This window comes from Chiloscyllium plagiosum, unplaced genomic scaffold (genome assembly GCF_037043375.1).
Source record: "Chiloscyllium plagiosum isolate Xiang-an unplaced genomic scaffold, Cpla_swu_hap1 HiC_scaffold_19, whole genome shotgun sequence".
NCBI classification, from domain to species: domain Eukaryota; kingdom Metazoa; phylum Chordata; class Chondrichthyes; order Orectolobiformes; family Hemiscylliidae; genus Chiloscyllium; species Chiloscyllium plagiosum.
In genome coordinates, this window is record NW_028270157.1 from 40,480,625 (window position 1) to 40,494,152 (window position 13,528).

The window sequence follows — 13,528 nt, forward strand, 5'->3', positions numbered from 1 at the left end:
CAACATTGATTCTGTGTGGTTGGAGGATCCCAAGACAGAAGGTGAGATGTGCTTCCTTCAGTCGTCGGGTGGCAAAGAGTTGGCGGTGGAGGAGGCACAGGACATGCATGTCTTTGGCGGAGTGGGAGGAGAGTTGAAGTGTCTGGCCACCGGGCAGTGGGTTGTGGTAATTGTTCAGTGCGTCTATCCCAGAGATGTTCTCTGGAACATTCCACACATTGGCATCCTTTCTTCCCAATGTAGAGGAGACCACATCGAGAGCAATGGACACAGTAGATGATGTGTGTGGAGGTGCAGGAAGATGTCAGCCAGATGTGGAAGGATCCTCTGGGGTCTTGGATGGAGGTGAGGGGGGAGATGTCGGAGCAGGTTTTACACCTTCAAATTTTCAGATCTAATTTTCATTCATATAATATTCAAAGCATGACTTAAAGTCTTTATAAGTTTAAAATAAAATCTAAATGTACCTGTGTTTTGGGGGAGGTAGCATATCCATTTGACGAGGTAGTATACTGCTCTGCCCAGTGGAGCTGGGTCTGAGTAGTTAGTGCCTCAATGCTGGACATATTTATGTGAGAGAGGCCATTGTTGTTGGACTGTGTTTCCTACCACCACATTTGGGGACCATGCACAGGCACCACTGGTAGTACTTGTCTGGTGCTTTGAGGACGAGACTGGTGTGTGTATATAGATGTAAATATATCTTTCATCTCTGGTTCTAATCTGATCATTGAAATGCAATTAGTAAAGCTGAATGTAAACAGTTACAATTTATTAATAATTTATGGTAGATTGTTCTAGAGATAAAAGTTTAATTTACAGTTTGCAAAGTAAAAAGTGAATGCTCTGGATTAAAATACCAAGACGCCATGCGTTATGTAATGAATGGATGCAGAAAAGCTTTAAAATAGAGTCCTTACATCCAATTTTAACTCTGATGGGAATTGGACTAGGTGCATCAAGACAAGGACCAAGTCCTGTTGACCGTGGCCACATGTGACAAATGTAATTTTAGCTCTTCACTCTTGTCCTGCATATGTGCCTTCATCAGTTCAGGAAGGGGGGGGTCATTAAAAGGAAATTTGTCCCGCCATGTGTGACCAGGAAGAGCTCTTAATCCTTTTATTTCTCTTTTGACACAGATCACATTTGTTGGGTTTGTTGTAGAAAAGCTTCAAAAGCAGGAAAGACAACTTGGTATAATTCTTATCTGGGGAGTGTTGGGTGGGGTAACGTGAGTTTTCATAACAAAATGATGTATAATGGTAGGATGTGCCCATTCCTGGAATTAATTATCTATCAAATGGTGCAACACCCACCTACCTGACTATACACCTGCTTCTTCTGTGACTCTTCTTTCTCTTTGCCATTCTCCCAAGTGGGCATTAATTCTTTAATTCATAAAGTGTCAGCAGACACTGTGCAGCTGCCTCCTGTCCATTTAACTAAACAGTGGCTTTCAGGCCCAAATAGGATAGCATTTCTTTGTAAATTTAAAGCAGCACTTCCAACACTACAGTGTCAGAAGTAATGCTGCCAGGTTTCTGCTCGGTCGTTGTAAACAAAGACAATCTTTCTGCAGTACTGTAACTTCTCCTTCACTGGTGAGCTAAGGCCATTAACAGCTGTGACTGCGCTCACCTCCTAGTGTGCTAGCCGTCAAGTTCACTGGGAAAGCTTCCTTTATATTTACAAAACATATAGTTGAAAAGGTCGTTGCAAATTAGGTTTGCCTTAAACACCTGGCAAATGTTCAGCTAAATTATTAAAATGCTAAAATAAAAGATCCCAAAGTTTTTAAAATGCTTTTCAGTAATGGAATTAATTCTGGTTAAATGCTAGGTATAAATGTTCATGGAGCTTTTAAAAGATTTAGTTTTGATTTCACTCATTATCCTTGATTAGCTGATTAGAACATAGATTCACATCCAGTCCGTCCTGATAATGTACTGATTGACTGTCTGAATCATGTGGTCATCTCTGAATCATGACTTTTCAAACTGTGTATCGGATCTATATCTGTTCTTCGCCACCCCCAGACTACTAGCAATTGTAAAATAGTTTTGCACTGTGTACAGAGGATTTATGATGTGCTTAATAATGTGGACCTCAAGTAACTTGCATTGATATTGGCATTGCATTTACTGACTGCTTTTGCAACATTGTTAATTACATTCTTTCACATTGAAAGCAGTGAAATTCTCCATAGTTCTGAAGTTCTGAAATGTAGGAAAGCTAAATGGTTCCAACCAAGTCCTATTATTTACGAACAGGTTGTACCAGTATGGATCTTCTCCACCACAAGGGAAGATCTGAGCCACATCAAATCATGATGCTGAATGTTGAAACCTTCACATTATCCCACAGTTGCCAAATCTAGCCTGCAACATTCACCAGTAATTGGGCACCAAGAGAATGATTGCTATAATGTAGCTACTCCAATGTGCAAGAATTATTTGAACCCTGGTTTATGAATATGAAGCAATGATTGTTTTGTACCTTCTTTTATTTGACAATATGAGCAATGAAATGTCTCCAGATTTCATTTCTAGACTGGGATTCTTCAAAATAACTGATATTAAATTCATCAGTTTGTTTTATACTTGTATGTCTACATCCAAAATTACTATTATTCCATAGCCAGAAGAACATTCCAAGCTCAACATGTTACAAGAGGACTTTTTAAACATGAAGACTAACTAAATGCCTTCACTTAGTAGATATAGAAAGATGGTGATAGAAAATAGCCCAGTCAGGCAGGTGAGAACCGTTGGATCAAAGCTCCAGTGTCTTCATTTATCTGAACTCCTGCATAATCATCATCTTCCTTAAATACTTTTTAAATTTAGGCACATCAGTGCCTTTTCAAGCCTCGCTGTTGCTTTTGATTTCAACTGCATTGAAACATTCTGTTTTATGGTGCAAATATTAATAGTTGAAGTATTTAGGATTCCCTTCAGATGAAGCATAATAACTTCACTGCAACATTAACTCATGATGTTAACACTGGAAGAGTATTTATATATTATCCCAAGTGGACCAGTTATTTCAAAAATGCTTTTCAATTGAACATTAAATAATTGGAAATAATGAACAGCTTGACTGGTAATCTTAATGTAAATCTTTAGCACAAAGTTGAATTATATTTGTGAAGAAATTAACCAAATGGTAGAAGTGTTTCTACAGGTTGCTGTATTATGTGTACCTGTACACAGCAGTGTTTGATGTACAGGTAGCATCAATTTAATTGGTTGGGCATCGAGTTTGCGATGCAGTGTGGTACCAATATCATGGTTTCAATTTCCTTACCAACTGAGGTAATTGTGAAGATCATGCCATCGCAACCTCACCCCTCACCTGAGATGTAGTAACTCCCAAGTTCACCAACAATGCTCTCTCGGAGACTTTAGGACTGTAGTAACTTTTACTTCGCTTTCACAGGTAGCAGTATTATATGTACAGATAACATGTTACATTGTTCTATTGTACAGGGAGAAATATGTCAAATATAACAACTCAATTTTTTGATTATAAACAGGAAAGAAAATTGATAGCTGGCCCACAGCAGTCGCTAGTGAATCATTCTATCTGGGCAAGCTTTTTTGTGAGCACATTAAAATAAAGGTTATTATCCTAGATGTCCCCTAAAGATTTGAAAAGATGATATCTCACTCTTAAACTGCATTCATGCAGCTCACAGATGAAAAATATTACAACTTTGAACATTGCAAGAGTGCTACAAAGTAGACTGAAGTTTCCAAGATGAGTTGAGTTGACTTAACGTTTAATTGAAGTGAAGGTTGTTTAGAGCAGAAGATTTACAGACATTTGAGAGATTTCTGGTAGTCAGTCACAACAAATATTTTTATTTCTTAGCAAGCAACAATACTGCACTTCAATCAAAACTTAGTTCAAGCCAAACTGGAGGATCTAATTAAAGAAAATCTTGTAATGAAGGATAGAGGAATTTTCCTGCCTACTAACTTCCACAATAAAATAACAATGCGATGTCAAAGGTACAGTGAACTGCAGGCGATAAGTTTTAATAGATGAGAAAATATCCAGTAAAATCAGGAGCAACAAAAGCTCTACAATTAAAAATCTGAAGAAACCTTGAGATGTTAGATGTTTAGCTTCATTCTGAACACAGCACAATGAGAGGGGGCAGCAAAAACAAACAAACACAGTTATAGGGGTATGGCTTCATTCAAAACACTGCTGAGAGAGGCTATGTGGAGGGGTGAAAAAGCCAAGTGGGATCTGTAAGTTTATTAGTTGGTGAGAAGCTGTTGTTAAGGAGTCAGTCTAAATAGCTTAAAACTAAAAAGTTATCATTTGTCAAAAAGGAGTTAGTTGGATTGCAGAAAAGAGCGTTACAAAAAGATTAAAATTAAATAAAATCGAAATAAAATAGAAATACCCAAGGAAAATATAGTTTTTTAGATTACTTACAGTGTGGAAACAGGCCCTTCGGCCCAACAAGTCCACACCGACACTCCGAAGAGCAACCCACCCAGAACCATTCCCCTACATTTACCCCTTCACCTAACACTATGGGCAATTTAGCATGGCCAATTCACCTAACCTGCACATTGTTGGACTGTGGGAGGAAACCCACGCAGACAAGGGGAGAATGTGCAAACTACACACAGTCAGTCGCCTGAGGCAGGAATTGAACCCAGTCGCCTGAGGCAGGAATTGAACCCGGGTCTCTGGCACTGTGAGGCAACAGTGCTAACCACTGTGCCACCGTGCTGTCCACTGTGCCACCGTACCGCCCACTGTGCCACCGTGCCGCACACAGTTGTTACTGATGAGATTTTATTTTAAGGGTAAGAGTAGTTTTAAGAGTTATGGGATAGCAAATCTGTGGGGACAGGTGAAATGTACATCTTGAAGTAAATGTGAAGTCACTGATATGTGGTGTGCCTCAGTTTAACCAGCTACACAAGTTTGAGCTCTGGGTTTTGGAATTTGAGCAGCGACTGGAGTTGCTGCTGTGCATCTGCAACACAGAGGACCATGTGGATAGCATGTATAGGGAAATGGTGTTCCACCAAACATAGAAACATCTAGGTAGTGAGGAAATCTAGGAGAATCAGGCATGCAGTGCAGGAGACTCCTGAATCCATTACGGTTCTTGTCAATTGGAATTTCAGTTTGGAAATTAGTGAAGTTGATAGTTCCTCAGCAGTACAACCAGAGACAAGTTAATGCCACCAAGGGTGTCTTGCCTAATTTTGGCGGCAGTGGGGGAGAAAGAAGAATGGAAGCACAGTAATGAGAGGGGATTCCATAACTGGGGGATCAGATGTGTGTTTCTATAGCATGAAATATGACTCCAGGCTGTGTATCTTGCCTACCTTCCTGGTGCCAGAGACAAGGATGTAGCAATAGTGTTTAAATCTACAAGATGCACAGCAGAAAATTGCCAAAGATCCTGTGACAGTACTTTCCAAACCCATGACCACTTCCATCTAGGAGCACAACTGCAGCAGGTACATGGGAACACCACTACCTGCCAAGTTCCCCTCCAAACCACTCAGCATCCTGACTTCTAAATACACTATATTGCCATTTCTTCTGGGTCCCTGGGTTAAAATCTTGGAATTCCCTCCCTAAGGACATGGTGAGTCTACCAACAGCACATGGGCTGCAGCAGTTGAAGAAGGCAGCTCACCATCCCCTTCTCACTAAATGCTGGCCAGACAGTGACACCCACACACCATGAGTGAATAATGAAAATAAGTTTACTGAGGCCAACTCTCATCCACTTTATGGAGTTTGCTTACAATATCACATAGTTCACAATTTTAATTTGAAAGCTCCAATATTAAAGGTATGTAGAAAAGTGAACAGTTGTAAACATTGAGTAGTATTACTAAGCAAATAGAAAATCCCTTCTCAAGTTATAAATACTTTGGTCGATGGTGGAGGTTTAATGATAATGTCACTGATCTAGTAATCCAGAGGTCTAGAGGACACAAGCAACCAGTCTGGAATTGAAAGCTCGTCTCAGAAATGGTTGTCAATTATTATAAAGCACACACCTGAATTACTGATGCCTTTTACAAAGTGAAATCTTTGTCTGACCTGGCCTCCAGACCATAGCAGTATAGTTGACTCTCCGTTATCACCTAGCAAATGATTATACTAAACTGCTAAAAAGAATCAGCAATGACCTGTTAAAAAAATTCAGTTTGGAGTTTGCCGGTGTTCCTCAACCCTGACTTCATGATAATCTGTAAACATGTACAAAAGAGCTGAACTCCCAAGGTGAAGTAAGGCTTATGGGGAGACGACGGCCTATTGCTATTTTTGCCATACTGTTAATCTAGAAACCCAGGTAATGAAACAAAAGCAGAAGTTGCTGGCAAAACTCAGGTCTCCCCTCAGCATCTGTGGGGAGAAAGCTGTGTTAACATTTCAAGTCTGGTGACTCTTCTTCAGATGTGAGCCAGTGTTCTGGGGACCTGTGTTCAAATCCCACCATGGCAGGCAGTGGAATTTGAATTCAATAAAAATCCCGAATTAAGAGTCTAATGATGGTCATAAAACTATTGTCAATTGTCAGAAAAACCCATCTGGTTCACTACTGTCCTTTTAGGGAAGGAAACATACCTGATCTAGTCTACCTGTGACCCCAGACAATGTGAGTGACTCTTAACTCTCATCTGGCCAATAAACGTCTAGCCAGTGATGCCCTGTCCCGTGAATGATTTTTTTGAAGTGAGATTATATGTCCTTGACATCAAAGCAGCATTTCACTAAGTGTGGCATTGAGAAGCCCCATCAAACCTGGAGTTATTGTGAATCACGGAGAAAACCCTCCTCTGGTTGGTGTACAACTAGCAAAAAGAAAGATGGTTGTGGTTATTTGACATCAATCAACTCTGTCCTAGGACAACATTGCTGGAGCTCCTAGTGTCCTAGGGCAATCATCAACAGATGTCATCTCCTCTCTTCCCCCCACCTCTGCCAATGATAAGGTCAGATTTGGGAATGTTCACTAACTGCACAATGTTCAGCACAATTTACGAATCCTCAGGTACAGAACCAGTCTGTGTCCATGTGCAGCCAGACCTAAACTTATAGGTGGAATTAGTATTCGTGACATATAATGCCAGATACTGACCATCCGCAACAAAAGAGAACCTAATCTTCCCTTGACGATCAATAACACTACTATTGCTATAACACTATTAATATCCTGTGATTACTAATGACCAGAAATGGAACTGGACCAGTCACATACTGAGGCCAGAGGCTGTGAATTCTACAGCAGGTAACTTGCCTTGTGACTGAAGCCATCATCTACGAGGCACAGATCAAGAGTGTGGTGGTATTCTGTCCACATACCTGGATGGTAACTCAACAACATTCGCAAAACAATGATAGCATCCAGGAGAAAGCAGCCTGGCTTGATTGGCATCTCAGTCACCTCCTTGAATACTTACTCCTTGTAATAGCAGTGTGTACCATCTACAAGATGCTCTGCAACAGCTCACCAAACAAACTTTCCATGCATGTGTCTTCCAACACCTAGAATGACAGGGCAATAGCTATATGGGAACACCAGCTCATGCAAGTTTCCCTCCAAGCTAACACACTTAGGAGAGTAATATTTGTACATCTGATCCAGGAAACCTGGGTTCAAAGGGTCTGTCAGAATATCCCTGACAAGGTTCATTTAAAAACAAACAACATGCACTAGGGGTGTAACTATTCCCCCATAGAAGGCAGTAGTTCAAAAAGATGGCATCCTCAAGGTGAATTAGTGTTGGACTCTGAATGTTACCATGCACACATCTTGCAAATGTAAAAAAACTAAGTAGATTCCAATTTATTACAATAGTATCTTGTTCAGGAACTTCAAATATCAAAGTTCAGGAAGGAAGCTGCATTGCAGCATGTATATCACCTATTGATTCATTGGATAATGTGCCAACTAGCCCATGGATGATGTTCCCTCATGTATTTATCCATATCCTGGGAAATTATCTGGCGTCTGCTATACTGAGCAGCCAGCTGTTCTATAGACACAACTGTAATAAGAACTCAGTATGTCAGGAAATAGCTCACAGTCATGACTTTCCACTGTGTCACAGCATAACAGCATGTTGCCATCAATGAGCATTGTATTTTATTGCCCAACCAAAAAATGTGATCTGCCTGAGGCTGTCTACTTAAATAGCTTATCAGCTACCTCTAGCGGCAGGGAGCGTATAATGTATTCTAAGTAGCAAAAGCATTTACATTCAACTGTTAAAATTATATGAAGATTTTATTTTCCAATTGCTCGCCAATTTATACAGTATATAGGTATTTTAATGAGTGAAACTGTTTTAAAATAAAATTACTTCCTTTGGACTGGATTAGAGAAGAATTGAACCAATGGTCCTAATTTTAGCTACCTTCACTCCCAGCTTGGGGAAACTAGGAGGTGGTAGAGGTTGTTGGTTATGAGGGTCGAACTTTTTTTCAAAAGTTGAGTTTCGCTGACCATACCACAGTGGCACAGTGGTAAGGATTGCTGCCTCCCAGCACCGGAGAACCAGGGTCACTTCTAGCCTTGGGTTACTGCCTGTCTGTATGGAGTTTACACATTCTCCTTGTGTCTGCGTGGGTTTCTGCCAGGTGCTGCGGATTCCGCCCACAGCCCAAAGTGTCCAGTGAACCGCAGGCTAGGTAGGTTAGCTATGGTAACTGTATAGATACAGAGCTAGGGTTGGGAGGGATGGTTTTCAGTGGCATGCTCTTTGGAGGGTCAGCACAGACTCAGTGGACCAAATGGCCTCTCCAGTACTGTAGGGATTCTATGGTTTTATCTCTAATTGCACTTGAAGGTGCTGATGAGAGAACTGTTTCACTCCTTTCTCAGTGCTTGCTAGATCGTTTCCAAAGGCAGTAAAGAGTCTGAGTTCTGGGTTCTGGAGTTGTATGGAGGCCATTCTGAGTAAGCAAAAAAAAGTCAATGAATTAGATGGGTTTTAATGATATTGCATTATTGAATTGTTAGTCCAAGCCTCTGCATGTAAGTTATGTATTGTATGAGTTTTCACAAGAGAACTATGGAAGGGGTTTTCCGAAGGGTGACGAGAATGAGGGATTGCTGTTTAAAAATCGGGGGTTGCCCATTTAAAACATATTAGACAAAAAGATTATCCCAAATTTCTGAGAACCTTTAAAAAGCCTCTTGGAAAGATGATGGAAACAGAACCTCTTAAGGCAGAGGTAATTGGATTTTTGTTAAGCTGAAAGATTCTCCATGAGGTTACAATCAGATTAACCATGATTTTGGTGCATGTCAGAGCAGGCTAAAAGGGCTGAATGGCTACTCCTCCTGATCTGTATATTTGTTGCATGACTACAACAATCTGATCTTAGTACTTTCCTGTCCTGTCCTGATGTGCACTTGGTCCACAGAAGAACAAAAGTAACAAGAGGAGCTGCTTTGGGGACTGACGAGAAAGCCATGGACCTTTCGCCATCCCCTAATCACATGCAGAGCCACCTCGTCATTTACTGGCTGTGACCCCCTTGATATCAAACTCTCACTGTTGGATAGATTATTTGTGCAGGTTTAAGCTTATCGACAAGTCCAGATTGACAGCAACAGTTCCTCACTGACAACATTACCAGGCTGCACAGCTGCTGTGGGACTTGTCGTCCATACAGGATGGTGCATTTATCTTTTTTTCAATAAGGTTGTTAAACTTGGCATAACAATTGCTTCTCAACAGTAAAGGACCTTCTGAACAGTTATTATATGTCATACGTGATTGTGAAGTTGTCTTTTTTTTCTACTCAGTCTGTCTCTTTCTCCCATAGATTACTATTCAACAAAGAAGAGGTGTACACGCCCAATCCACTACAGCAGAAGAAAGTAGTGTTATTGAATAGAAGATCTAGAGATGGTTTCAAGGGACTGCACGTCATTTGAAGTAAAACTGCCTTAGGTTCATGAAGAAAATATATTATGAGAGTATTTTATATTCAAATCTTTTCATTCAGTTACAGATTATTTACAAATTGAATGTGAAAATGAATTACAATTTGGTTACAAATCATTCTAAACAAAACAATACTTGACCAATAGAAGGAGACTTCTATCATTGAACAGCTCATTTTATTTGGACGTTGGATTGTATTTTTCTGGACTTCTTTTGGTTGCTCAAAACAAAGTCTAAAACTTGCAGAAGAAAAACAATTAACTGAGCTCTTGCATCCTGCAGTTTATGTCACGGAATGATTTCCACATTTTCTACTCTATGATGACTTTGTGTGCAAAATGAATTTTAGTAGCTGTTTCCTCAGTGATTATTGGTATATATTCTGAATTTTCTTCTATTATTTTGAAAAGTCTTCTTTTGTGATCTTTGAGTTAGTCCCTACCTTAAAATAAACCGTATTGCCCAGCTACAGTGAGTTAAGGGATTGAAAAGTTGACATTGTCAACACTGTGATCAAATCACAAATATCATAACGTTAGCTAAGGATCAATAACTCCCAATAACTCCTATTATATTGAAAATGAAATTAGGAGACCCCCTCAGATAATCATGAAGCCTATTGGTTCAGAAATGAAAATTTGTAGACTGTTCACTAGATTGCATGTACCATGAACTCGAGAAATTGGAAAAAGTGTCATGCTTCACTAGAGCATGAAATGTAGTTGGGTGGATAGCTTGCTCAGAATTGTTAGGAGTCCAATCTCTCAGATTTTCTGTTGTAAATGTAATTTGTTTGAATTTCGATTGAAGGTTATTGATTTATCCCATGTTTAGATTTCTCTTGTCCAGTTCATCTATACTGTTCAAATGTGCAGACTTTTTTGAGATAGATGCCAAGAAGATTTTACTGTGTTAATTATAAGCCTGACAAAGGTACAAATAGAAAATCATGAGATCTGATTTGCCCCATTTTGCTATCAGCAGAGGCATTATCCATTTCCTTTTTTTGTTGAAATGTTTTTGCTTTGTTCAGCTAAAGGAAATTAGTGTTTTTGCAGGAGTTAAGATGACTAAATTAAGCAAAGAATTATGGAGTCTCTTAGAAAATGTTCAATATCAGAATTTGCAATTACTTTCTTATTTCACATCAACTTTACAGCCTGAGCCTGTGGAAACCCAACTCCCATTTTGTGTCATGAGTGGAGACCGATTTAGGTTATAAATTTGCTGGCTGAGCTGGTAGGTTTGTTCTCAGAGGTTGAGTCACCATGCTAGGTAACATCATCAGTGAGCCTCTGGTGAAGTGCTGGTGTTCTGTTCCACTTTCTTTTTGTGTGCCTTGGTCTATTACAGTGGGTGATATTATTTCCAGTTCTTTTTCTAGAGGTTGGTAAATGGGGTCCAAATCAATGTGTTCATTGATGGAGTTTCAGTTTGAATGCCAGGCTTGTCTTTGCTTAGCCTGACCTAGGATGGATATGTTGTCCTGGTTGAAGTGTTGTCCTCCTTCGCCTGTGTGTAAGGATACTAGTGATAGCTGGTTTTGTTTTTTGGGTGGCTAGTTGGTACTCGTGTGTCCTGGTGGCTAGTTTCATGCCTGTCTATTGTAGTATTTGCTGCAGTCTTTGTAGGATATTTTGTATATGACATTTGTTTTGCTGGCTGTTGGTACAGGATCCTTTAGGTTCATCAGTAGCTGTTTCAGTGTATTGGGAGGTTTGTGGGCTACATGATGCCAAGGGGTCAGAGTAGTCTGGTAGTCACCTCCAAGATGTCTTAGTGTGACTCGAGTCTCTGGGCATTTTGTGTCATCTTGTTTGGGTTTGTTGTTTAACAGGAACTACGAGCAGCAGAAGAAAAATACTTACACAGCGTATTCAAGAACAATGGATATGTGGTAAACACAGTCCACCAATTCTTAAACAACAAACCCAAACAAGATACAACATGCCCAGAGACTCTAGCCACACTACCATACATCAAAGACATCTCAGAGATGACTACCAAATTACTGCGATCCTTGACATCATGGTAGCCCACATGCCTACTAACGCACTGAAACAGCTACTGATGAACATAAAGGACCTTGTACCAATAGCCAGCAAAACGAATGTCATATACAAAATATCCTACAAGGACTGAAACAGACACTACATTGGACAGACAGGCAGGAAACTAGTCACCAGGATACAGAAGCACCAACGAGCCAACAAAAGAAAAGACCAGCTATCACAAGTAACATTACACACAGATGAAGAAGGACACCACTTCGACTGGGACAACACATCCATCCAAGGACAGACTAAACAGAGACATACACGGGAGTCTCTAGAGGCCTTGCATTCAAACCCGAACTCCAACAATAAACACATCGATTTGGACCCCATTTGCCAACCTCTGAGAAAAAGAACCGGAAATGATTTCACCCACTGTAACAGATGAAGCCACATAAATAGAAAGCAGGACAGAACACCAGCGCTTCACTGGAGGCTCACTGAAGATGTTACCTAGCATGGTGATGAAATGTCTGAAAATAGACCTTCCAGCTCAGTGAGCAAACTTACAACCTGAACCTCAATCTGAGCTACAAATCTTCTCAAAAATTGCAAAGACCCATTTATTTGAAAAGATGTGCAGCTTGTGGATGTTTAACTTATGTCATTTTTGGTTGGACTAATATTTGCTCTCCATTGTTTGGGTATGTAACTTATATAGACATCTACAGTGAGAGGAATGGCAGCCTTCTTTTCAGTTACTCAGGCAGCCCTTGCTGCTTGTCATCCTGATTGATGGCCTGATTTGTTAAACAAGGCTTTTATTGTTTTTGTTTTAATTAATGAATGCAGACGTCATATTATGTTCATTTGGTTATTCTAATATCTAAAAAATTAGAGCTTCCATGTGTCTTTTCCCAGAGTATGCTAATGAAGGAATTTTCAACTCACCGTCTGGTCAGGTAGCTGAGTATTAATATGATGTAGGTGTTTTCCCCTAAGTGAGATCTAAGTCAGCAGGACTAGACTCAGTTCATCATGGTCATTTATATTGTCAGTGTTACTGGAGTTGGTGAAACAGTGGACTGACTCTAATGTATTTTGCAATCAAATCACTTCTTAATATGGAACATAAGCGCAAAACAAAGGAAACTCTTGTTTGATCGATGGTTTGTACTACTGGTATTTATTCGTTATTCAATTGTCAGAGAAACCATAGCTTTAAAAAAAAACCTCCTCAAATTTTCATCACGACCTAAAATATTTATTTATACCTGGCTATTGTTCCATTGCGAGCTGTAGCTCTTTGATACTTTGATTAAATAGTAATTCCTTTAAGGATGAGTTACAATGAATATCAGTGAGCCATTGAAGATTTTATAACTTTTAGATAATCTCATTATATCTGAGCCTAACCCTACTCTGAATACTGAGTGGGAGTGAGCACCCTCAGTGGTTTTATCATCTCCAGTTGTAATTAACTGGCTTATTGTCACTGGGCGGCAGGATTGATTATGGATTACAGTAGTTCTATGGATAAGCCACTAAATCGTAATGTATTTTGACTTGCATAGAAAAATC

At 39.8% G+C, this 13,528-nt stretch overlaps 1 protein-coding gene across 5 annotated transcripts in view; it reads left to right on the forward strand.

Moving 5' to 3' along the window:
* LOC122559649 (cyclin-dependent kinase inhibitor 1-like) overlaps positions 1-10,316 on the forward strand; it is a 79,884-nt gene extending 69,568 nt beyond the window's left edge. For all 5 annotated transcript variants that reach the window (XM_087997245.1, XM_087997246.1, XM_043709468.2 and 2 more), the window contains one exon: positions 9,832-10,316. In XM_087997245.1, the coding sequence (XP_087853371.1) occupies positions 9,832-9,890 (59 nt within the window). In that variant the 3' untranslated portion in view covers positions 9,891-10,316. The remainder of the gene's footprint in view (positions 1-9,831) is intronic.
* Positions 10,317-13,528: the final 3,212 nt, after the last annotated feature.